This window comes from Pyrgilauda ruficollis, unplaced genomic scaffold (genome assembly GCF_017590135.1).
Source record: "Pyrgilauda ruficollis isolate IOZ18807 unplaced genomic scaffold, ASM1759013v1 scaffold28, whole genome shotgun sequence".
Taxonomy (NCBI): domain Eukaryota; kingdom Metazoa; phylum Chordata; class Aves; order Passeriformes; family Passeridae; genus Pyrgilauda; species Pyrgilauda ruficollis.
Window position 1 is genome coordinate 9,983,075 of NW_024524155.1, and position 26,650 is coordinate 10,009,724.

At 38.5% G+C, this 26,650-nt stretch overlaps 1 protein-coding gene across 2 annotated transcripts in view; it reads left to right on the forward strand.

Annotated features, from left to right (window-relative positions):
• UNC79 (unc-79 homolog, NALCN channel complex subunit) overlaps window positions 1-26,650 on the forward strand; it is a 104,745-nt gene that overhangs the window by 12,535 nt on the left and 65,560 nt on the right. Inside the window, exons 4-23 of one of the 2 annotated variants that reach the window (XM_041471967.1) lie at window positions 2,074-2,244; window positions 5,039-5,131; window positions 6,408-6,463; window positions 7,086-7,215; window positions 8,496-8,560; window positions 10,320-10,408; window positions 11,580-11,620; window positions 12,841-12,869; window positions 13,935-14,161; window positions 14,450-14,621; window positions 16,986-17,216; window positions 18,944-19,134; window positions 19,944-20,067; window positions 21,366-21,506; window positions 22,094-22,315; window positions 22,901-23,128; window positions 24,400-24,541; window positions 24,937-25,016; window positions 25,101-25,249; window positions 26,293-26,450. In XM_041471967.1, the coding sequence (XP_041327901.1) occupies window positions 2,074-2,244; window positions 5,039-5,131; window positions 6,408-6,463; window positions 7,086-7,215; window positions 8,496-8,560; window positions 10,320-10,408; window positions 11,580-11,620; window positions 12,841-12,869; window positions 13,935-14,161; window positions 14,450-14,621; window positions 16,986-17,216; window positions 18,944-19,134; window positions 19,944-20,067; window positions 21,366-21,506; window positions 22,094-22,315; window positions 22,901-23,128; window positions 24,400-24,541; window positions 24,937-25,016; window positions 25,101-25,249; window positions 26,293-26,450 (2,739 nt within the window). Of the gene's footprint in view, window positions 1-2,073; window positions 2,245-5,038; window positions 5,132-6,407; window positions 6,464-7,085; window positions 7,216-8,495; window positions 8,561-10,319; window positions 10,409-11,579; window positions 11,621-12,840; window positions 12,870-13,934; window positions 14,162-14,449; window positions 14,622-16,985; window positions 17,217-18,943; window positions 19,135-19,943; window positions 20,068-21,365; window positions 21,507-22,093; window positions 22,316-22,900; window positions 23,129-24,399; window positions 24,542-24,936; window positions 25,017-25,100; window positions 25,250-26,292; window positions 26,451-26,650 lie in introns of those variants that run through there. The other variant, XM_041471968.1, reaches the window with a different exon arrangement.

Below are 26,650 nucleotides of genomic sequence, written 5' to 3' on the forward strand. Positions count from 1 at the left end.
CAGTGGAAAATCTTACACTGTGGACTCTGTGCTGGGTCTAGTGTTACTAAATATTTTTAAATTTTTTTTACTTAGCTGATAGAATTTGGATTTACAAGTGTTATCAAGATGGTTGCTACCATGTGCTTTGTGTGAGAGATATGTGATTCAAGTAATTGTGGCAAGTTGCATTCTGCTTTGAAGTCTCCAGAGGAGAAATGTAAAATACTATGCTTAAGAGAGAAGTTAAAGGAAATAGAGGCAATACCAGCTTGGAAGCTGTACTGCAGAGAGCTCTGGGTGTTAACAGTAGATCAGAGAAGACCATAAGTCACTAACATATAAATATTATTTAGCAATGTGTAAACATTTTTTTTTAATGTATGAGGCACCCAAAGCATTATGTGTATTATTCTAACAGCCCTAGTAAAGCCTCAGCTGGAGTAAAATTTTCAGACTTGTCCATCTTCAAGATGGACAAGCTGGACAGATTTGTCCAGCTTCAAGAAAAACATGTACAATTTGTGAAGAGTCCAGGAAAAAAAACCAAGAATGATTTGAGGTCTAGGAAATGTGAGAGAAAACCAGAAAAAAATTGGTTTATCTAGTTTAGAGAAAAAAGGAGGTGAGATGTGATTATCGTATGAAAATACGTAAAGGTTGCTGTGAGGCGAAATAAATGAAACCAATCTATTTGTGGTTATAGTTGATCAGAATAAGAAGTTACACACTTAAATAGCAGCAATGGAAATTTTTTTTAATGAAAAAATTTTTATATTATAAAGATGATTAAGCATTAGGATGAATTGACAGGAGAAGGAGTGAACTGTCTTGCAGGTTTTTAAGAACATTGTATATAAATATCTGCCAGGAATAATTTGGTTGACTCATGCCTGGGGCAAGGGGAGATGGCTTGCTGTTTTGTGTGGTTTTGTGTGCAGAGAATCAAATTTTGCAATACAACTTGTTATTTATTTCTTTCTCAGCTTAGTAACTGATTAAAAGAAATATATATATATATATTTTATCAGAACATTCCATGTTGTTTGGGTAAGTACAACTGCTGTGCAAGGCAATCCTGAGCTTTGGCCTGATCAGGCTGCCACTTTTAATTTTTGTTGTGACCCAGAATGTGTACAGCTGCTGATCTCTCTGTGCTTTACAGAGACAGTTTTAAATCACACCAGTTGTACAGGTGAGACTGAAGGCCTGTGTAATGTACTTAAGGCTGGGGAATAATTAACAAATGCAGGAGAAAGGCCTTCTGATGTCTTTGGGTCATTGTACAGGTTCATAATCAGGCTTCGCTGAGTGCTGTAACCTTTGTCAGAGGGTTACAGGCACCAGCTCACTTTCTCATTTGGGAGAGAGTATAAAGATTATTGCACAGTGCCCAGATACACAATAATCTATGCCTTCCCTTTGGATCTAAAATGTTGCACAGTTATTAAGTATCCTTTCCAAAGAGTTACAATGTGATTTATTAGAATATGTATAGAAAATCTTGATAAATATTCCTATCCTTTTAAGCTCTGGCCACTTTTAGCCCTGGAAATCAAGATCTGTAGTTTAATCACATGTGGTTTAAAAATACAGTGACACTTCCAGTAGTCAGTGTATGTGAGATACTTTGCAGAACTCTTGAGGATAATTAAGATAAAGTTCTTATTTTAATATGACGGATAAAGACTAGAACGAAAGACTTTGGCTTTTTGCAAAATCTCGCCTTCAATACAATGCATTTGAAATTCTGATTCTAGTAACATCTCTGCTTAAATTCAAGCCATCATGTGTTAATCACCATATGATTAATATCAACACTGATTTTAACTGATTATTTTATATGCTGTAGCTTTCATATTCCCTTCAGACTCTTTGGAGTAGTGTTCAACAGCTGTATCCCTCTGTTTAGGAGGGACTTAAAAATTGAGGGTGAACTCACTTGTCTACAGTGATTATCTTCCCAAATTACTTTGAGAGGAAAGCTGGAATTAAAATATAATTACTCTTTTTAGTTTTGTAAACAAGAAAGTGCATAGTCATAATTATGTTTTCATTGTAATGATTCTATATTTCTTTCATTTTATTCAACAGATCTTGGCCAATCAATTTTTTACACTACCACATGCTTACTTCCTTTTCTCAATGATGATATTTTGAGTACCTTACCCTATACAATGATTTCAACATTAGCTACCTTTCCTCCATTTCTGCACAAGGATATTATAGAGTATCTCAGCACATCTTTTCTCCCTATGGCTATATGTAAGTAGAACTCATTCTAGTGTTGTTCTGTCTTGGTACATAACAGTATCAGACTGTACAAGTCAAAATTTGATCTGTCGTAGAATTGTAATGGGACATCCATCTCCTTACATGCATAAAATAATTTCATGTGACCATTTTCAAAGGGAAATGGCTCTATAATTTTTATTTATTTATTGCACTGTGTTTTGGTGTGAATTCTTCCTTTGTTTAAAGTGTGACGTTTATTTAAGAAATCACTGTTTTCAGACTCGTAGAACTTTCAGTGCCAGCAGTGGGAGTTTTGAATACAGAATCAATGGGCAAACTGCTCCTGAAATAATAGATGAAATAGCAACATGCATAATTTTTGCATCTGGACTATATCTGGATGTATGAGTATGATTTTTCTCAATGTTATGATGTTGTGGTGAATTTCTGATTTTCTTCCTGTCTGTTTTCTTGGCACTTTCTCTGTAAGTTTTATACTAAATGGCTGTGCCTGTAGAGTCTGCTATCCATAGCAGTTAGGACTGAATCTGATGGTCCCTGCCTTTTTTCCTCTTCTTTCTTTTTACCTTCCCTGTGTGAAGAGATCACATGATTTCTTTACATCATAGTCCCTGCTCAGTGTGGATCTTGAGGCGTGTTCTGAATGCTTATCCATGTACCTGACAAAAAGCTTGATAGGACTTCAGCAGTAATGAGAAATGTCACCATTTTCTGCAGAGAGAATCATTAGGGCCAATATTAGGTCAGTTTTAACCAACCAGCTTTTTACTGTGTGTGACCAAACACTGGAACAGTTTGCCAGAGCAGTTGCAGATTCTCCATGCTAGCAGATGCTTGAAACACAACTTGCCTGGATATCTGCTCTGGTTGCCTTTGAGCAGAGGGATTGGCCAGGATGATTGCCAGAGGTCCCTTTCAGCATCAACCATTCTGTGATTTTTTGAGAATGTCTCTTCCTTACCTCTATATTGCTGATCTTTGTGGAAAAGCATGAACAACTTTTGTAGAGAGATCAAGAGTAATGTCATTTAAGCATGCAGAAGATGCTGAAGAAGTACAGTCCAGTGTTTTGAGATTAATATTTAATGAAAATTTATCAGCTGTATTTTCTGGCTAGTCAATGATCTTGGAAAAGTCCCCTAAATCTCCTGGACCTCAGTTTTCCCATGTAAAGTATTAATTTTTAGTACATCCTAATGAGGTTTTCTCTATTAACTTTGAGACATCTAATGACAGTATGCAAATCAAAATTGCTAAGATATATTTAGCAATATATAATAATATACGTGCAGTAGGTCCTCTTTGTGTTAAGAACAGAATTTTGCATTAAACAACTTCTTTTCCCACTCCTGTAACCTAACCTTTCTTCTGTTAAAGAACAGCTGAGGGTGGTGACTTATCCTGTCTGTCCTCAGATCTGTAGAACTATATCTCAGAATAACTGGTTGAGTCAAATCCTTGGTTTACTTAAATAGATGTTGTTCCCCAACTGCCCCTGACAGAGATTGAATCCTTGCATTTGCATTTGCATTTGTCATACTGGCTTTCTTCTCTATCAGTTTTGGTGAGATTTCTGTATGAAACCAGTCTGCTGCTTTTAAAATTTACTAATCTAGTACTGTGTCCTACTTTTTTTGCTGATGGCTATATTTAATTGCCCAGTTAGAGCTGCCAAGTGTTTTTCAATTTAAATCCATAAAAATACACCTTTCTGTAATAATTTGAGTGTGCTTATTTGTGTGGATAACATTAAAAATAAATGAATGAAGTGCAGTGAACAGATCCATAGTAATGTTGGGTCATGTGGAGAACAGAAAGGGAAAAATGGTCCATTTTCTCTTCTCTATTTCTATTTGAGTGTTCTTTAATTAGTCTCCTTGTCTTTCCCTGCTGGGAGTTATATGCTCCTTTGTAAGGCAAGTGCAGAACCTTTCCTTCCCTTAGCCTTTAGTTCTGATTCAAACCAAAAGGGAGGATGCAAGAGATTGTCTAAGCAGTTGGAGAGCCAGATGGGAGGGATGAAAACAGCTCACTGAGCTGGTAGCTACAGTTCTGCACTTCTATCCCAAATGCTTGGTATTTGGGTCCTGGCAGCCAGGCTTGGGGAAATGCTGTGAGGGTGGAAAGATACTTGTGACATCTCTGTGTAGGAGCTTGTCTTCAAAGCCATGTTGCCATATAAAAGTTCTGCAGGGTTTTTCCAAATATATACCATTTAATAGTAACTCACTTCTTGGGAGACCAGGAACTCCAGTTACTTTCTGTGTGAGGTGAAAGATACTCAGTGCTGCTGTTCATCATGATCTCAGCACGGTTCACATAACCATGGGACTGATGTTTCTGGCATGCAGCTACAACTTGAGCTCTCAGCAGGTGCTCCCTGAGCAGTAATCTGTGCCCTGCCCCAGCAGCTGTCACCAGCCCCAGCCCTTCCTCGGCATGCCTCAACAGCAGGCTTGCCATCTCACCCTCCAGTTCCTCTTCACCCTTCCTACAATCCAAGGCCTAGGTGCACTTGGCTGTACAAGCGATGTTATTTTGACCAATGTATGGGTTCTGAAGTAGAGGGCTTGAGAAGGCAACTTGTTGATGCAATTTGGGGATGAAGTCACACTGATCTGGAAAGCCAGGTGTGCGCTCTGTGCATCAACACCTAGCCATCTTTCTCTTCCACTTTTTTTTTTTTTCCATGACGTGGCACCTTAGGAATTTTATCTGTGTGAGTTGGAATCCGTTACGTGCTATTCTCACCTGATTTCCCGATTACAATAGAAAATTTATTTATTTTTTCCTTTCTTTTAAGTGGGATCTTCAAAACGAGAAGGTGTTCCAGCACATGTCAATCTGTCTGCATCATCAATGCTGATGATTGCAATGCAGTACACGTCAAACCCAGGTATGTGTAAACATGCAACATGGTATCGTTCATTCGGAAACTATCAGTCAGCAAGTATTGTCAAATGCAATCAGAAAAGTTTTCATATAGGAAAAAATGGTGTTGTTTTCCACCACAGGATAAAAAATTATTTTTTTAGTCAAAACTGGAATTTCTGAACATCATGCTGCAAATAATCCTTATGTAGGTAAGAGATCCCTTTGTGATGGAGAAATAGGATTTGGCCCAGGATTGGAGACCCTGATCTCACGTTTGACATCAGAATATAGTGCTGATACGTATAATGTCAGTGTTGGAGAGAAATACTACTTGCCTTTACTACAGAAATCCATAGTAACTATGATTCAAATATCACTGAATTGACAACTGGTACTGTTTTTCTAAAGAAGACAGGTAATGCTGGCTACAGCCTTAATGGAAGTATAATGAACTTAAATGTAATTACGAGTATCTAAACAAAAGTGAGGCAGTCCCTGTTAAACCACTGGGATCACATAACCAACTTGAAACAATATTTAATCCCAGTGAGCTGTTACATTGCATAATCATCAGCTGTCAACTATCTCCTATCTTATGTGGATGGGTAGATGGTGTGTGTGTGGAGGAACCCCACACTGCATTGTGTGAGGAGTGTCACATCATTCTAACTTGGTTAACACAGGTAAATAAAAGCAGAACACCATTTTAAAAAGCTGCTTGCAGAAGTCAGTTTTTTCATTAAATGTTCTGTCTTTGTTTTTTTGTGATTTCTGTGTTCAAACTGTCAGACAAAAAGTTGCCCTGTGGTTTTTGGGAAATCAGACATGTAAAGTAGTTCACTTGGCTCTCATGTTTGTTTGATACAGAGTGGCTCCTATAGCCGTTTGTATATGTGGGAATAATATATTGTTACATGTGACTTCCATTGCTGCCTCAAGATGAATGACAAGATACCCATTTACACTGTGACAGAGGAACAAAGTTTTAGTGAATCAGCAGGTATTTTTCAACTAGGTGTGTTTGAAAAACGTCTCCATTGCTGTGCAAAAAGCTGTACCCTCATGGTAATCATCTTCCTGCATTTTTTGTCAGAAAGAAGTTATTAATATTCAGTTTGTTATATTTTGTGATGATTCTTGTGGTATTGATTCTTTAGCAAGCCCTTTAAAATAAAAAAATATTTGAATGAGACATAGAGTTCTGGATGGACAAAGCAAAGCCAATCGGCTGATTATGTAACTTCTGTAGCCTGAGTTTCCATGTCCATGTTAAGTCTATACTGTCTTTTCTCTCTCAGTGTATCACTGCCAATTATTGGAGTGTCTCATGAAATATAAGCAAGAAGTATGGAAAGTAAGTTTATGATCACATATACTTTGTGGAAATGACTGTGCTTGAGTAGTAATAAAAACCAGATGGCTTGAAAATTGAAGTGACTGTATGCCAAGAAGTTGTAAATGATCTTTATATCCAGTCCTCCCTCTGGATTATGGAGAGGAAGGTCCCTCTAATTTTTAGTTTACAGAGGCAGTTCCATATTTTATAGAAATGAGCTCTGTTTCCTATGTACTATGTGGCTGTGGCTCCAATAAGTGGAAATTTTTATAATGAGCAGGCTTCTCAGTTCATGAGGGACTGGACTTTTACAAGAACTATTTGTGAGTATTGTCTGAATCTGCTCTGAATCTGGTTTATTTATCTGTATCTCACCTCTTTGCTCCATGACTAGGGAGAGAATTCATTTTGCTCTCTTGGTACACTGTGGGATGGATGGTTGCTGTTGCATGCTCTTATCAAACTCAGAAGCTTTCAAGTTCGTCGTCTAATCTGTCTCTAAGAGCATACAAAGGAAGTTTCTTAGGGCATGGAATGTATTATTTTTGTGTGTTCAGCTATCTTTGAACAGAAGTACAATATAATGAATTGCGGTGTGTTACCTTGCAAAAATGAACATTTTGTACATGTCTTTCCTTAGGATTTGCTATATGTAATAGCCTATGGACCATCTCAAGTTAAACCTCCAGCAGTACAAATGTTATTTCATTATTGGCCCAATTTAAAACCCCCTGGGGCAATCAGTGAATACAGAGGACTTCAGTACACAGGTCAGTGCAGCTGGTTTTGTATAGGCCAAAATAAATAAATGATGAGAAGTGTTAAAGTCACCTTTTTACAGTTCTGTGATGTATTTTGACTCTTTTTGTTTGAGAAATTGTACTTTCATAACAATATGCAATGTCCATTTATCTGCATTTTCAAAAGATGTTATGAAAAATAAAACTCAGATCGTGGCTAGTAAATATGTTGTCTTACTCACAATATTAACTAAACCCGAACAGGAGAAGAAATAAGTATCTTGTTTGTAACAAATAGTCTGTGAAACTGCTGCTTGGGCCTCCCAACAGTTCTGCTTTCTGTTCCTTTCAATTACTGCTTTGGTTGCTTTTGTTTGCCAGGTGCTGACACTGCTGCTGTTGCTAAGATTTCTTATCTGGCTGTTACTGTCAAAAAAAGTCATGTGGTGTCAGGTGCAGTTAGTACAGTGGATAAATTTTCAAGGTTGATTATAGGATGAAAATGGGGGACAAAGTCAGGAATGCAGCTGGAGCAGGTTCATGGTACCAAGTCCTCTGTCTGCCAGACTCCCCAGAGACACTGATGGGATAGCGCTGCTGCGGGGGCGACTGTCCGGCAGCAACTCATTGCTTTCCCTGCTTGTCTGTCTCTACTTGTTTCAAATAATCTCTGTCATATGACATAGGTTTTGGTCACTTTTAAAATTTTTGGACCAGAATGTAACATTTTAAATTATGAAAATCAAGGTTGGAAGAAACCTTAGAAGAACCCTAGACCAACTCAAATGCAGCCTTAATGTTCCCGGTAGAAGTTTGTCTGATCTGTTCTAAAGCCGTCCATTGAAGGAAGGGTTGATAAATTTTCTTGACTATTTAGAAGAAAAAAAATTCTTCATGTACTGCTTTGCATCACTTTTTCCATGCAAGCAGGTCTGTAAACTAATCACTATAGTATTCTTTTTGAACTGTTACTAGTACTGGATAGACTGGGGTTTTTCCCTTATATATAAGTTTTTTGCTAATATATCCCAGAATGGGATGAGTATTATCTGCAGTTGCATGGTATTTTCTTACTTTTTTCTCTCTGAATCCATGGTTCATTTAATTATACTGTGAATAAGTCAGGAGGCAGGTATGTTCAAGGTTGTTTATTGTAATTATTAAGCTTCCTGAGGAATGGCTATTTGTATCATACTTGTATTTGTATAGTACTTAGTACAAGAGGATCTTGTTCTCAACTGAGGCCGCTAGACATAAAGAATATAAATATCTCTTCTCATTTATTAATCAGCCGTGTTTTGGTTTTGCAGCCTGGAATCCTATTCACTGCCAGCACATTGAATGCCATAATGCGATTAACAAACCCGCTGTGAAGGTACTGCTGTTACTTTGGGGGCCAAACCCAGCTCTCTGGAGCAGGGGAGGTTGTACTTCAACCCCAGCCACGTGCTGTGGTGGTGTGCAGGTGACCAAAAGCAGGTGCTAAGGGAGCAGCAAAGCCTGTTGGCACCAAGGGGCCACACCTTTGTGAATATGTTCTTTGGCTGCCTCAAGCAAGATGAGGTTTTCCCTGAAGCTACTGTGAGAAATCTTGAAATTAAACATGGTGATGGTTGTAGAGTACTTTATAAAATCCTAAGCTGGCTCCTGGCTAATCCATGTAAATGTGTTCCTGAACACACACACATATGTGTATAAATACGTGCACAAATACTACTGTGTATTCTGTAGGTACATGTTCACCTTGATATCTTGATTGAGCTCATTCAATGCACCTACTGTGGTTATGATCCTTTGCTTGGAATGTGTCCTAAAGCAAATAGCAACAAGCTTTACTTACCTTTTCTGCAGCCCTCTTTGAGGAAGGTAAATTGTATCTTTACTGCTTAGAGGCATAGTGAAAATGAAAAACTTTGACCAGGCTCACAGAACAATTTGGTAGCAGAGGCAAGAACAGCAGCCCAAGTCCAGAACATACTGCAGTTAGGTGTACTGATTAATTAATTTGTATCTATCTAAATATGTAGGTACAACCAATTTTCCTGGCGTTGACTTGTATACTAATATAATTTCTTTAGTCAGAGTTCTACAGTGAGCCTTTTCCACAGGCTGTGATAGCACATAATGATGGCACTTAACCTCAAAAGTCCTGCAAGGGACCACCTTCTGCCCACTCCAGTCAGTCTCAATGATTCCTCTCTCACAGGAAAAATGCTGGAAGGTGCTTCATGTTGTAGTGATCACTAGATTCAGGCTAATAACACAATAGAGTAAAATATTAAAGTACAATTTCAAGCTTTGCCAATTAAGTACCTGAATATTTTTGAGTAATCTGTTAGCCTAATTTTGACAGAACTAGTTTTGATCAGTCATCACTCAGAAAAATGCAGCCTGTTGTGTCCTAAATAGATGATTTGGTTAACAAAAATGAGAAACATTCAAAGAGGTACTTGTCTTTATTTATAAAGTCTTGCACTCCAGTGGAGTAAGAGTGATCAGAGTGGTTAAGTTGTGGTGTATGCATACTACTGTTCAGTGTTTCCTTTGTAGTACAAAACACTTGAACAAACGTGCATGGAACTGGCTGTTAACTGTAACTGTTTTCTGTAATTGACTTATGTGAAAGGATAAAAGCTAATGCAAGACAAAGTCTGGACCTATGTTGCCAAGGGAACTGTGAGTCTTTGTTCTGTCACTGCAGTTGTGCTCTATACTTAAAAACTGTGATGACTGAAAATTAGATTTTACTGGCATTTTTGAGACAGAAAAATCTAGACCTTTCCATTACCTTGTCCTAAACAGTGGGTCCTCTTAAGTGCTGTCTTTTTGGGGACAAAATAGTAGCGGTGTATAGTGAATATGTGATGTGAGTATATAATAAACCTACTTGTCTTTCAGAAAGTGATCATATTGGTACTGCAATATGTCATATTTTTTTACAGGCTCTCCCTGTCTTTGATAGAAATAGTTTGAGATCTTGTATGCCACATGCTGAGTATTTTCTTTCATTACTAAATGCTCTTAACACACATCAAAGCTGTGTTACATTTTATGTCCTAGCATTAACATGTTGAACTTTTTCAGCAAGCTTCAATGAACAGAGATGCTAATTCTTTTCCTTCTCCATGTTTCAGATGTGCATTGACCCATCCCTGTCTGTGGCTTTGGGTGATAAGCCACCTCCCCTATATCTTTGTGAAGAATGCAGCCAAAGAATTGCAGGGTAGGTAAACCAAGAGCTCAAAAAAGATAAATATTGTCAGACTCCAGAGTTCAGAACTCTGTAGTTTTGCTTTTTTGCAGTATGATTAGTATATAATTCATACAGGTAAACCTGTTGAAATATATGGAGCACACACTACCACTCAATGTGAATAAGGATTACAGATATTTACCCCACATGATCAGCATTTGCACCTACCTTTAAAAAGAGCTTTTAATTTGAGATCTCTGAAAGAATAGATACTGTGGGATGCATTGACTATGGTAGGAAAACCTCATTAATGAACCAGCTTATGCTTATGAAACATTTTTTGTCCTCATCCATTAGTTGTCATTTGAAACTGAGCATTACTGTGAAAGTTCTTTTACAGAGCTTTCGCTAATGTTTTGTAGCATGTATTTCAGATTGGTCTGAAATAAGATATACCAGGAAGCAGCAGAGATCAAAGAAATCGATCCAGGATTGGCCAGTACTAGGAAGGAATGTACCCTGAAATAAAATAAGCTCACTTTGTTTTCATTTTTGGTTGACTTTTTTACCTTTAAATTTGCTACTTTGGTTTGCATTAGTATACAAAATCTACTGATAGTTGCAGTCAGTGCCAGTCCTTACTTGCAATGGACAAGGTTACAGATAGCTCAGAACCTAAAGGAGTGTTTTCCTCCTCAGTTTCAGACAACTTTAAATCACACTGGCTGTCGAAAAGCAATTACATCTCACCTTAGGTTTTTAAGTCATCATTGAGTTAAAGCAGGAAAAAGTAATTGAATTTGGAAGAAGCATAGCTTCTAAGGACACACAGAGAAAACAGTACTGGTACTTTGGTTTCTTTTCTACATTCATCTGTTATTCTTCACTACCATTTCTTCCCTGTCAGACTTTCAGAGGACACACTGTTTTAATTTGATAAATTTAGATCTCAAACGTAATTTTTGAAAACCTTGAACATGGTGACCAACATCATCAAAGTGGTAGTTTACAGTAAGACAGCACAACAAAGAGATGTAATGTAAACCAGTCTGCAATTTATAAAACTACATTTTGAAAAAAGCAGCTTCAGAATAATGGCATTCCTACCACATTGATTTATCTAAATTTCCTCTGTGCAAAAATAAATCCATGTATATATATATGTATAAAAAGAAAGCTAATTATATATACATTTTTACAGAGATCACAGTGAATGGTTGATTGATGTTCTTCTGCCACAAGGTAAGAGATATTTTAAGGGTAGGTACAAACTAATCATAATTGCACAAAGCTATGCTGATATTTCTCCATACCGTGTTACTTGAACTGCTGCATTCTGTTCAAAAGTGTTGGGGTTTTGTTTTTATTTTAAAGTAGTTTGTACTTCATGCTGCTGTCCTAAAAGTATTATGAAGAATTGACTAATCCTCTATCTGAAATACTATGCAACTCTTTATGTGTGAGAAAACAGAGACAATTGAACAGATTTTCAAATCTTGAAGCATTCACAATTGGAGCCAAGTTTTTATAAAGTACTTGTGTCCCACAGCGCTGTCCAAAAAATGGGGCTAGTTCTTCCAGTAACCTGGGTCTGATTTGAAAGCTCTAAAAGATGCTGAAAATCTGTAATACGAGACTGCAAAGGATATCAGAAAAGGTCATAAAATATTTTTTGATGATCCAGTCATTGATCCAATCAATGTCCTTTGGCCAGTGAGAATTTTGTTATCTACTAGAATGCAGACAAAATGTGTCAACAGACTAATCAGCATATTATCTGAAATAACCCTTCCAGGGATAGAATGAAGATAGAATGAAGACACTGCCTCTCTCTTTGCTTTGCAAACTGAAAATTCTTAAGCAGTTGAGATTTTCTTGCTGTCTGCTTTTAGCTGAAATGTTACCCAGATAAAGAATGTTTTATTTACTTAAGGGAAGCACATCTTCTTAATCAGCCCCTTAAACTTACTGAATCATATGTTGCCAGGGCAACAGATCAAATAGCTACTGCTTACAGGTCGAATCTGCAAACATTTCACTCTGAAATTATGGGCCAGACGTAGTGGCTGCTTTGGCATTGTTCATCCATATTCACTACTCTTTTATGCCAAGAGCTTTCACAAGCAGTGTGGGCCCACCTGAGCCGTGTCTCGCACAGCACGCCGCAGCTGTGTGTGCAAGGTGTGCTTTCACAAGTCTGTCTGTGAGGCAGAAGGCGGATGGGTTGCAGAGCACACCACCCTTAATGCACCAAGGCTGTTATTGCATTTCAAAGTAGAAATAGCCATAGGCCTAAGTGTACGGTGTCATCAGTCATGCAAGCTTAGGGGTTTCAGTAGTACCTGCACACACAAGTTTAGCCCTGAGACTTCCTTGCAGGATGCCCATTTTCCCCTGGCTGCCATAGTAAACCACAAAGATGGTCACTTTGTGTTCATGTTTTGTATGCCTTCCCCTTACAGCTGAAATTTCTGCTATATGTCAGAAGAAGGTAAGATTCAGCCATTTGTGTGATGGGGCATGATTTGATGTTGTGTGTAATGTCATTCCATTACTGTGTAGTGCGTTCTTCTTTGTACCATTCCAAAATTTCACAATTTATCCATGAATGCATTTTTTGGTGGATGGAAATATTTCAGCAGCAGCAGGTTTCTTTTTGTTAAAATTGATGATGTTGATTGGAGTTGTAGGTTTTAGTTTAAGTGGCAATTAGTAAAGCAATCCAATTATGCAGCTGAGCTCTGTTTGTATTCTATAATTCTGCTTTATGAAGAGGATAGAACAAGAGATGAATTTTAAATTTAAGTGTTTATATATCTTCTCATCTCCTTCAAGTCTTAGATTAATCCTAAATTGGGCAAAAATCATACTGTCAAATGTGTATTTTTAAAAATACATGGACTGAAAATCTTCAGTGCTTGGCTCTGAAAAGGTTGCTGACAAAAAGAATCTGCTTGCAGTACATACCAGCTAATGTGTTTTGATAAGACTTTGATAGCAAGGAATACAGTGTATAACATATTCCAGTTCTCATGTGGCAAAGAAAGTTTTTCTGTTAGGCTGGATTACTAGGTGGCAGAAATTTCAGGTGCTTATTTCAAAGGCTTGTACAGTTTCCTATGATAAGGCAGATCCTTACATAGCATAAACTGTGGCATGGTGGCAGCATTTTTTTTGCACTTGTAAGGATCTATCTGTTGTTTCCTGTAACTTAAAAAGACATTCTGAAGCATAAGCAGGTGATAAGAGAACTACTATAAAATTTAGAGGTTGCTCCAAGTCAGGAGGTTGAGGTTAATGATTTAAATGTCAGTTTGGTGTTTCAGAAGAGGAGCAGCTATGACATTTAAGTCCAGGCCCAGCATTTAGTCCTGAACTTGTCTTTCTGGAAGGTCAGTGATGTTTGGCTTCAGGAGATTGCAACAGCTGTGCTTAGACAGAGCGATTTTGGAAATTGCCGACACTTGAGCCAGCTGCCTAGTGCTGCCTCTCATCCCTGTGTCCAGTTCCATTTCCTGCTGACCTGTGGCCTGACAAACCCTTTCTTCTTTTCCAGAACTGCAGCTCCCACGTCAGGAGAGCAGTTGTCACCTGCTTCTCGGCGGGCTGCTGCGGCCGCCACGGCAACCGGCCGGTGCGCTACTGCCGAAGGTGCCACTCCAACCACCACAGCGAGCTGGGCGCGGCCGCGGAAACGCACCTGTACCAGACCTCGCCGCCCCCCATCAACACCCGCGAGTGCGGCGCCGAGGAGCTCGTGTGCACCGTGGAAGCCGTCATCAGGTACTGCGAGCCGGGGGTGCGAGGCAGGTCGGGCTTCGGTGCCCGTATTGCCTGCGGATCTTGTGCACGGGTGGATTTTAGTTCTGTTGGGATAATTTGGGTAGCGGAGGGTGGCTCAGGTGTGAGTGTTGTCCCGATGAGGAGGTCAGCCTGGAATCCTAGGATTTGATGTTATTTTGTTTCAGGAAAGTGATGACATCATATGGCTTAACATCTAGTTAGTCTTGGTTAGATACCTGTATCTGCTGCAGGAAAGGTGCATTCACTGACCGCAAGCTTGTTTTGTAGCTTGCTGAAAGAAGCGGAGTTTCATGCAGAGCAGAGAGAGCATGAGCTCAACCGAAGGAGGCAGATGGGCCTCTCCTCTTCCCATCACTCCCTGGACAACACAGACTTTGATAATAAAGATGATGACAAGCATGACCAACGCCTCCTGAGCCAGTTTGGTATATGGTTCTTGGTAAGAAATTCCTGCTTTTTTTCTCTCTTCTTGGTTGCCTCTCCTTTACTTTCTGAAGTCTATTTTACCTCTATTTTTTTTCCTCACCTCTTGGCTTTAGTTAGAGATTTATTCTGATTTGTAAGCAAAAATTTGTCCTGTGAAGCTACCAGACTTGGAGATTTCGTAACTAGTTTGGGTGGAGCTGCTGACTGCCTCTGAGTCTGCTACAAAGTGTATAACAGAATTATTCACTCTCAGTTTTTAGTTGACTTTCTATTTGCCATCAGCTTCTGTTCACAAGTGCCCCCTGGTGAGTGCCATTATTTTAACTTTAAAAGGCAGTCCCCTAAAAATCTATTTTTCCCCTTCCAGCTTTCAACATCACTTTCTGGAAGCAGAGCTTTCTCTCTTACCTCTGAATAGTATGCTGTTCCTTTAGTGGGATGCTGTTCCTTTGTGCAGTCAGCTTGGTTAAGTTGTGTCAGTCAGTCTACTTCATTCACCTGGTGTGGGTTGACAGAATGAAGCCCTGCTGGTTCTACCTCCACAGCAGCTACCAGAGATTATTCCAAAACAGCAGGACTGCTGCTGGCTAGATTGTGAGCAGGCCAGGCTGCAGCCTGATAGATCCTCAGAAACTGCATTCTGCAGTTCTCATTAAGTAGAATTGTCTTTCTCAGGCTCTTTCCAATTCACCTTTCCTCTCAGGCTCTCTCTTCAGTCACGCAGTGACAGGTGGGCAAATAGCAGGACCCCTCATCCACTGTCTAAACAGAGATAGGATCTCTGGATGGCAGGTTGGTAGGTGTGGAATTCCATAGTGCCAAAAGAGCTGCTCTGCAGTTTCAAGTTTATTTACAAGAATAAACTTTATATTCTGCTGACATCTTGTGTATTTTGTTGTTTAACATTGTTTTAGAATTAAAGACATCTATTATTTTAAATTATTTTTATTGTGCCGTGTCTATTCTGTATCAAATAATGTTTTACACAGACTGAAGGTCTGTATTTCCAGAAGTAGAATTGAGGTTATGTTTCACTGTACATGCCTCATCCCTGACATTCAAAGTGTACCTTTCTGTGGTAGGGAGGAAGAACTCAGTGTCTCCATTCTATTCCTGTAAAATCCCTTGATCTCTCTGTAGTGGGTATTGACAGAGATGAGCACACAGGTTGTGAGAAATCTTGGCTTGCTGTTTTTCTTCTTAAAATGACTAACTTTCATACAGAAACTGGATAAGGGGTCAAGAGCTCCTTTTAAAAAGGCTGCTGGCTGATACTGCCTTTGAGTTAATGCTCAACTGAGCCAAGCACAAGGAAGCCAGCACCTTAACTTCAACCTGTAATGAAGTAAAAGACTGTACTTTGAATTGGCAGGAGGATTGATAGCTGTCCCATCTCAAGAAAAATCACGGAGGAAAAACATTTTTAAAATGGGTTCTGGTTTCTCTGGGAAGGAGGGCTGTCGTTTTTTTCTCCAGATATGGCACAAACGTTGCTCTGTTGTTCACGTGCTGCCAGGCAGTGCTCACCAGTTTCAGTTTCAGGATGCCAAGTGCCGAGTGTGCAGCTTTCACAAGGAAATGACGACGAATAGCTGAGAGGTGGCTAAAGGAGCTTCTCAATTCTCCTGTCAGCCATTCTTTGCATTCAGTTCAGCAACCTGACTTGAAACTTGATCTCCTGTACCCAGAGGGTACCAAGAGCTCAAACATTAGGTAATTAAGGGCTTAGCAGTGTGCTGGCCTGTGAACTGGGGTAGAAGCTTGGTCTCAGATTTGTGACAGCTTTACAGTCCAGGTATCATTTTAGAGAGTTGGGAGAAGAGGTGAAGAATGTTAATCATTAGTGGGAATTTCTGAGGACTTAAAACTCATATTCATGCCCCAAATGAGGACAAAAATTCAAGATTGGCATCTTTTTGCGAAGATCACTAATTACATTAGGTAGGCATTTTCTTGCCGAATTTTTGAAGTTCTTGATTTGACTTGTCTTTTTATCTGGTACATCTTATATGTATGTGTGTATGTATATCATATATTTTACTAGATTTACAGTACCTTCTGAAATTAAAAGTAATTTTAAAGTTCAAATCAAAAAGTTTGTCAAAGCACTCTATACTGATTTTTTTCTGTGTTGAAAGTAAACAAAAAATTCAGTGCCTGTTTTTTTTTTTTTTTTTTCCCATTTTATTGTTATTTTATGGTTAGGAAATGTTTTGTCAATTGTCCTGTACTAACCTCTACTTAAAACTGATCATCTAATTTGCCTCCTATGTAATCTGCATCCTCATAACTCTGAGAATATGCAAAATCTAGTAGACAAAAAATTTCCTACCCTTAATTCTAGAAATGAAAGTTGGTTTGTGTTTCTCTCTTCCAGGTGAGCCTTTGCACTCCCAGTGAGAATACACCCACAGAGAGTTTAGCAAGGCTGGTCAGCATGGTGTTCCAGTGGTTTCACTCTACAGCTTACATGATGGATGATGAAGTTGGAAGCCTGGTTGAGAAGCTGAAGCCCCAGTTTGTTACTAAGTGGCTGAAGACTGTTTGTGATGTCCGGTTTGATGTCATGGTTATGTGCCTCCTGCCGAAGCCAATGGAGTTTGCCAGGGTAAGAACAATTTATCTGAAGACTCCCTTATTTGCTACAGAGATTAAGGTCTTAAGTAAAATCACCTTTTATTTCCCAGCTCTGACAAGACAAAGAAATCTCAGTGGTAGACGGAGCAGTGGAAATTGGAAATTTTTCCTTTTCACAGCATTTTTAGTTTTACTGTGTTAGAAAGTAGGCATTATTTACACTGATGTGAAGGCAGGTTGGAAGAATATTATAGGTATTGAAAGATACAGTATTTTTGATAGCTGCACATTTTCATTATGCTGCTGAAGTACCCAAACTTGTCTTTGCTAAAAGGTGTCATTTGCCTACTCCCAAATATAAGCCTGTCCTTTAGTGATGTTTCTTTGCTCTTTGTATACTTCATTTCTGCAGCTGTGAATTAAGGTTTATGAAATCACAGAGTTGTAACTGAAGGGAATTCTGGGAACACGGATGCTAACTTCAGAGACCTAATTTGAGTGTTAAGATCCCAGTCTGACATGGTTTGCCTTGCTGCTGATGGAGAGAGATTGACCTGGAAGGTTATCCAGGGTGCCTGAGTGCAGCTGTTGGTGCAGCCTCTTCTAAAAAGAGTCATTCTTTCTGTCCATTAGTTATGAAGCAGAACTCACCACTTAGTCATGTTTTTTGTAAGACTTTCTTTTTCTGTCCTTTCCAGAGGACATGTTGGGCTTGTTTCCTAAAATTAAGTGGCTAGACTTGGAAGGGCCATAAAGACTCCATGTGATGTATTGCATCATCAGACACGAGCTGTACATCATGGGTTTTTCATGATGTAATGTATGGGATTTGCTGTACATGTGCAGACCAGCATGGGCATGTTTTACTCAGTAACCATTGCTGCTGGGAGGCTTGTAGTTCAGCTGGGGCAATTTGAGAGGTGGATGGATGCTTCAAATGTTAGAAACTGAACAAAAGAGACCATGGCTTTGAGGTTAAGGGGAGAAGGAAGGACTGAACCTCATGCTGTAATCTCTTACAGATTTTTTTAATTTGATCCAACCGTTCTTTTGACTTTTGTTACCCCCTACTGCAATACTTAAAGACTAGACCAAAAACTTGCCAGATTTGCAAGGCTTCACTTGAACATGAAGACAAATAGCCATGAAATTAGTTGTGATGAATGAAGGAAAAATAGTTTTCTGGCTGAGATTACCAGTAATTGCTGCCAAAACAGCAGGCATCTCTAGAGCCATTAGTCAGGAACAGCAGATGTGAGCTGAGGTCAGTTAGAATAATTAATCTCTGTATGCCAATTACTTACATACTTGGAAGCATTTTTTTGCTTACATCACTGAGAACCTTTCTTCAAAAAATCCTAAACAAACACCCATGAAAGAACACCTTGTGCAGACCAAGTTTTTCGAAGTAAAGACCCAGCACTGTAACAAGTTGCCCAGAGCAAAAAATTGATGTTGCAAGTTTGACCAAATAAAGCTGTGCCTTTTTGAGAATTACAAATAATAATACACTGAATCATGGCCTGGAAGTGAGCAAACTTCATTTAAGTCTTGGACAAGGCTTTTGTGTATTGTCAGTCAAATTAGAGGAAAAAGCAATGCAGCTCCATGGCTGAATTCTAAATTCTGCCTTGAAGTTATTAATGATCACCTCCAAAAATTTTCTGGCTGCAACACACTGAGCAAATTTGAGATACTGAGCGAGTTACAGGGATTAGAAATGTTGTTCATCAGTATGATTTTTTGAAATACCCACAGGTTGGTGGATACTGGGACAAATCATGTAGTGCTGTAACCCAGTTAAAAGAAGGGCTGAATCGAATCCTTTGCTTGATTCCATACAACGTGATAAACCAGTCGGTGTGGGAGTGCATCATGCCAGAATGGCTGGAAGCCATAAGGACGGAAGTGCCCGATAACCAACTGAAAGAGTTTCGGGAAGTGCTGAGGTATGTAGGCATGTGCTGGAATCGTTCTGGTTTTGCATATGTTTGTTGAGGGTTTCAGCATAGTAAGATGGTGACAACTAATGAAAATACTTATGTGTGCAATAGACAGTAGTGAGTGCATGCTTCAGATTTGTTTTTGTATCTTATGTTTAGACTAAAGGATTTAAGCTTTGGGAAAGTTTTCTTTTATTGCCCACTGTATCTTTGTGTCAAGAGCCAACTACATGGATGTTTCTTTGGTGTGAGCTTCCTGCAGCATGTTGGAAGGACCATCTTTCTCCTCCTGTCCAGTTGATGAGAAATGGTGGGGATTGGAAGAGCTGTATTTGTTTGCTAATATCTTCCCCTACTGAGCAAAGGAAACAGCAGAATAAGATTGGTGATAGAGTCGTAATTTTATGGCTGGTTCATTACTTTGATGGTAAAACTTCACATTGCCTTTTAACTGATGACAGGGCTCTGAAACTGACTGTAAGTTCATATTTGTAGGTATTGCTGTAAACATTTTTTAGTGCAAATGTGGAATAATGGATTAGTGAGATGAGAAATTTTCCAGTTTTTGCATTGGATTTTGGAAAAGATATTGCTATCAAATGAAACTGGACATCTGTGATGTCAATTCTTAAGGTGCATCACCAAATTCAGAGATGGCCTTGCACAGTCAGGACAGGTGGTATCAGCAGCCTGGCTCAGCTGCCATGGAGGGTGAGGCTGCAAGTAAGATTAACTTCCCACCAGTTTTCTGTTGTGTCTCACACAGTGTATGCCATGCTAACTCAGTGATGCTATATTTTTGTTCTATTTTTCAGCAAAATGTTTGACACTGAGCTCTGTCCTCTCCCTTTCTCCTTGGAGGAGATGTTTGGCTTTATTAGCTGTCGCTTCACAGGGTATCCATCTTCTGTGCAAGAGCAGGCGTTGCTCTGGCTGCATGTAAGTGTCCTCACTGGACAAGTCATGCTGAAACAGCTGAATTTTGAAATAGAATAGAAACAATTTAGAAAAAGAATCTGCTTTCCTGAAGTTGATGCACCCCTTCTGCCCTTTGCTTAGTGCCAATATGAGGATGGTAGGTAGACAGACCCTGAGTGTTGCTAACCCATCATGAGCAATAACCTAGCTGACAAGGTGGGGATCAGTCAAGGGTTGCACTCGGTAATCTTGGGAGTCTTTTGTAACCTAAATGATTTTGTGATTCTTTAAAAATGGAAGCCTGGGAATTTCTTTAACCATTTTTGAAGAAAACCTTTGTTGTCGGTTGAGTCTTTAGGGCCGTTCAGCTGGCTGACTTTTTTACAGCATCACTTTTTAGTCTCAGCAGAAATTGGTCTGTAGATTCCAAAATTAATTCCAGACTCCAGAAACAGCTGGAGTTGTTTCTGCATATGAAGAGCTGGGTTAGACTAGCTCTATACCCACCAAGCTTTCTGCTGCTCTCGCCCTTTTTGTGCTATATTTGCCCACAAAACTGGCATTCACCCAATGTTACAGGGAGCTACAAGGATAATCATGTCAGCTGAGGGCAATGAATTCAAAAAGGATATAAAATTTTCCACAGCACCTCAGAATAATACCTGTACTTTTCATTATTGCTTCTTTCCTGCTGAGGGTTATTTTAATTAAGCCTCTACAAAGACCAATTTACCTGACTGCAATTTTAAGTTTTTAGGTATACAGAGTTTTCAATTAAAGCATGTTTTTTTTTTTTGATTTTTCTTGAATTAATGACTCTTAATGACAAGTACAAATGAGTTTATATTTATCTGAGTAATAGTGGCATAATAGATTGGGAATATTCTCCAAGTGATGTGCAACTAACAGTCCTGTCACTATGCTGACACCTGTAGGCTACCATTCTGACCAGATTCTTAGAATAAAAAAAGGAACTCAGTTTTAAGGAATAATAAAAAAATAGTTATTCATTCAAGTATGGGTAATATTTCTGCTTTAGAGAAATATTTTTATGGAATAACCTCACATCCCTGTGTGTTTGTGCATAAAATGGATCTCAAGGTGCACCAAATGGATGCCAACAAGTATTTTAAAATGCCTGTTTTATTTTGCCCTGATTATAACAGAAATCTAAGCTTGCACCTCACCTCACTGAATCCCAAAATTAAATGCACAGAACATGCTGATCTGAGGATCCTGTTACAAAAATGCATATAAAGTAGCTGGTGTTTGTGATCCAACTTGAAACTCATGCTTTCTTATTTATTGTCTTTCCTTAGGTGTTGTCTGAACTAGACATTGTGGTTCCTCTTCAGTTACTAATCAGCATGTTTTCTGATGGAGTTAATTCTGTAAAAGAATTAGCAAATCAAAGAAAATCAAGAGTCAGTGAACTGGCAGGAAATCTTGCAGCTCGGAGGGTAACTGTTGTTTATCCTGCTTATTTTTTTTGCTTATAACAGTCTTCCTGATAGAGTCCACATGAAGAATTAAAAATCATCTTTCAATATGGCAGCATTTGATTGAAAACAGTGTACATTTTGAAAATGAAAGAAAATTGTCAGGACTTCAGCTAATATTACTCTATCATATGAAAGTGTAAAGATAATACAGGTAGGAACTCAGTATTTTTTCCAAGCTGTTATATTCTTTGCACCTTCTATTAATAACCATCAGGAAGAAACTGTTATGGACAACTGGTCATCCAGAATGACCTTTTGTATTCTGGTATGAATTTGGTGGGCCCAGGTATGTTTTGAAAGGGTGAGAAAGCAGAATTTATTTCTGGTTCCCTGCGTTTTTTTGTCCCAAACACAGGAGATGCAGAATTTGATCTAAAGTTGTCTGGCAAGGGCTTATGGTCTGGAAGAAAACATATACAAATACATAGGCACTACACATACTTGGTCTGATGTGACTTAACTTCCCAGTAGTTTGGATGAAGTGCTTCAAGGACACCAGGAACAATTTGATTCATTTGAACATGTTGATTTTTTTATGTTTTCAGGTAAGCGTTGCTTCTGACCCTGGGCGCAGAGTTCAGCACAACATGCTCAGTCCTTTCCCAAGCCCCTTCCAGAGCCCATTTCGGAGTCCAATACGTAGTCCTTTTCACAGCCCTTTCAAGAATTTTGGACATCCTAGTGGAAAAACAATTGATTTTGAATGTGAAGATGAGGAAATGAATCTTAATTGCTTCATTCTGATGTTTGATCTAATCCTGAAGCAGGTACTTGTAGAATAAAAACATCCACATGGAAGGAACACTGAAGTTCTGTAGTCACTTTTGGCTCTCCTTTATTTTTGCTAAGGGCCTGGCATGAAGTGTAAGGCATTTAAATCCCAGTACAGCTGCCATCTGTCTTTATCTCTATAGAAATTATAGGTTCATGTTCAAACAAGTTAGATACCTCCAGATTCAGGCTAGATACTAACCTGACACTAGTAAAAGGAACTTTTCCTTGGAGCTTTGTTTATTTTTACAGACTAGAGGCAGAGATTTGTTGATAAGCTTAGGTTAGATACATAATTTTAGGATAGCTAAGTTTCTACATTGTGAATCCAAGGACAAGTGTTTTAAATGACAGTCTCCAGATAAAATTAATGGATTCTGTACTTGAAATTGTCTGTTTACTCTAGCTGTTTGAGCTTGGGCCTCAACACCAGTGGCAATTTAAAATTCTGAGTTACAGTTTATTTCAGATTCTTCCTAGTACTGTAATATAAAACTAGCAGAAATGTAGGAAGAGGCAGACAGTTTGTACTCTGCCTTTTAAATGAATAATAAATCCTTAATCTTTTCACTTTCTTTCAGATGGAACTCCAGGATGATGGTGTCACTTTGGGCTTAGAGAACAGCATCTCAAAAGATATAATATCCATCATAAACAATGTGTTTCAGGCACCCTGGGGTGGTTCTCACACCTGTCAGAAAGATGAAAAAGCAGTTGAATGTGGTCTGTGCCAGTCCAGCATTCTGTGTTACCAGTTGGGTTTTGAGCTGCTGGAACAGCTTGCTCCAAAGGAAGAAATCAGGCTTGTGGTAAGTAGAGCAGGAAGAGGTGTGAATTATTGGTGTGCTGAAACTCCTTCACTGTTCTCATTCCATTGTGCTCAGGGAGCAAAGCTACACTGAATTTTGGCATGAAGGATTCGGGAGGTTAAAGCAAAATGCCATTGAACTGTAAAATTCCCTAATTGATTGATTCAAAGAACCCAGGGAAGATGGCAATATTTGTCCGCCATGAGCTCTTCCCCCATGAACACTGAATTGCTCTTTCACTTTGGACGTGACTGTGTCTCAAATAAAATGTAAAGTGTTAAACTTAACTTTTGTTAAAAGAAAGGAGTGGATACAAAATGATTAATGATTTTGAGTGAATCAGTTGTCAAGTGAGCAAGCCTTAGTAGGATCTTGACTGTTTGAAATGCTGAGCACTGTGGGAAAACTGAATTTACAACGGAATATAGGTTGAGTATCCAAATTTATCCAACCCAGATACTAGTCATCATTAAAGTTCACTGTAGCTTTGCAGAAGAATTGAGAATTTCTTGTGGTGGTGGTGGTGATGGTGGTCTGATGAATGTATTTTAAGCTGGATGTCTATTATATGTAACTGTTCCATCTGCTAGTTGAGAAGAAGATATCATTCCATTTATTCTAATGCTCATTTGTTGTGGTGTGTTAGTAGCAGATTTTTATTAGCTTTTTTTCTTCCATGGAGGGAATAGTGATGCTTTTTTATATGTCACATTTTCAGAATTTCATTTGATGTGTATGCTAGAAGTAGATATTTTGCACATGGTATTCAATAACTTGTGCTAGAAAAAACATCTTTAATCCTGAGCTCCTTGCCATAGGCAGAAGTAACTCCAGCCTGGAGTTTACATTTTTCAATGTAAAACTGGATTGAGGTCGGTCCTGCCCCTAAGCCTATAACTCCACGGTAGTTCAGGAAGCACCCTGCTCCTGTCTGTTACTCCTTTCAGGCAAGGATGACAAGCTTATGAAGCGTTGGCCCTTTGATTGAATCCACCTCAGCTCCAATATGCATATACAGTTTCTGTTAAATCAATGTCAGAAACACACTTTTTTGGTCAGTATGCAAAATACTGATTAAATACAAAAAGCATTTGCTGATGCAAAATATTAGATATGCAGGTGATTTGAGTGCATAAATGTACATGGAAGTAAACAAAGTTTGCCTCGTTTGAGCTCAGTTTGTCACACCAAATGTAACTTAGTCAGCAGGATATGGCCTCGTGTATGTAGGTAACATCAAGAAACGAATTTAACTTATTATATTCCTAAAGGAGCCCACAGATAACCTCGAGGATAGTCTTCTGTATACTAGACCTGAGTTTATTATAGGAACTGAAGGAGAAGAGGAAGACAAATCAGCACCAAAGCATGGAGAAAACCCAGGAAATCACACAGAGACCACAGAAAATGCTGGTAGGTAGAGGCTGAAAAGGTTATTGCAGTAAGGCTTTAAAAGAAATGCTTATACTCATATACAATACAAGCAGACTTTCAAGTCCAACAGTGCACAGTTACTTTTTTCATCATGCATTTAATTCTTTCAACATATTAATTGAATAGGCTGTAAATAGCAAGTTAATAGCAAGTGTGACTGTCTCCCAAAAATGTTAAAAGAAGTCTTGGCTTTTTGCACATATAAAGTAGCAAAAACATTAGATGCCACATTCCATGCTATGTGAACTTTGCTGACTGCAGGGTTAATGTGCCAAGAATTAATTTATCTCTCATCACCTTAACATTCTTTAGTTTCATTTTGAATTCATAGATAAAAGAATTTTAATATTGTCTGTAACTTACATTTTTAACAGCAATAAAGAATGACACAGAAAGGAAATTTTGTTATCAGCAGCTTCCAGTTACCTTGAAGCTCATATACACTATATTGCAGGTAACATTGATTACTTGTTAGTTTAGTTTATATTGTTGGTGAAGCGGTGTCATTGTGTTGAGAGAGAAACATCTGTCTACACAGGAAATGTCAAGGTTTGAAGAACCAGACATTCTTTTTAACATGCTGAATTGTCTGAAGATCCTGTGTCTGCATGGGGAATGCCTGTATATAGCAAGAAAAGACCATCCACAATTTCTTGCCTATATTCAAGATCACATGTTGATTGCAAGGTGGGTTATTATTGCACATTTTGTCTTCATACTTCATTGGTTCTCCAGGTATGCATTTTTGTTAGAGTGAAAGAATTTGCAAGTTTAATATGGAAAATTAACAAGAGTGGTAAAGAAGCGTAGAAAGATTAAGAAACCTATATAAAAGTTATTGCACAGGATAATTAAGATGTAAATGAAGTCAAGGTAACCCTGCATTGTCCATCATGGCTACTCCATTGTGAGCCACCTCTTTCACAATAAGTCAGAGTCTCTCATATTCAATAACACCATTACCTGAGACTGATGTATCTTCCTGGAATCTACAAAATAAAATAAAGGATGTTGTGAAGGCAGGCACACAGTTTATAGGGCCTTAGCATTAAAGCTGAGACAACAATAATATTTCACCATATTTTTATGAGGGACAGGAAGTTTGTTCTTCACTTAGAGTGAATTGGATTGAAATCTGTGCATTTTAAGATTCTCTTTGGAGAAAGGGAATTCTGAAGAAAGCTAGCTGAGTTTTCAGCTAGCTAGCTGAAACATCAGCATATGATCTTCTGAAATAGTGTTTGTCAGCACTTAACAGCTGCTCTGTATCAATTTCACTGAGTGTTCCCCAAGATTCATAGTTTTAGCAGCTTAGAGAATCTGCCTTGAATCTATACCAGCAAATTGTGAATATCCAACTTCTTAGTTATTTGTGGATGCACATGATTTGTGGTGTCAAGACAGTTATGTGGTGTAGCTGGTCATGCCAAAACTCCTAATTCATAGCATAGACTGTGTTCCATGGCAGTTGAACTAGGCAAACTCTTTCAAAATGAAGTATTTCAAAGTGAGGAATATTTGAACCTGGATTTTCAATAAAAAACATTGTAGTTGAAGATTTGCAAGTAGCTCTGTTTTCCTACTTTGTTTTTACTACAATCCACTCTGTAGTGTTCACATAAATGCGCAGCATGGCTCATAAAGATTTTTATGGAAAGTTCTTTATATTTAGAAGAAAGGATATCAAGGGAGTGTCTTTATAAGCAGGCTTGCTCTTTTTTGTCTTCCAGCTTATGGGGAGTTGTTAAGTCTGAATTCTCTCAGCTTTCTTCCCTGGCAGTGCCACTTCTTCTTCATGCACTTTCGCTTCCTCACGGAGCTGACATTTTCTGGACAATCATAAACAGCAATTTCAACAGTAAAGACTGGAAGATGAGATTTGAAGCAGGTAGGCTCTCTTTGCTCTTTGTTTCCTCTCTGAAGAAGTAGAGCTTTCTCTGCAGTAACTGAGGAGACATATAATAGGTGATGACCTTTTTTGCTGCTTTGGAGATACTTCGGTGCTAAACTATGGCACAGCAGTGTGCAGTAAAAATAGAGGAGAAAATGAGACATTTTGGATAATAAAAATCAAAATTATAACTCTTT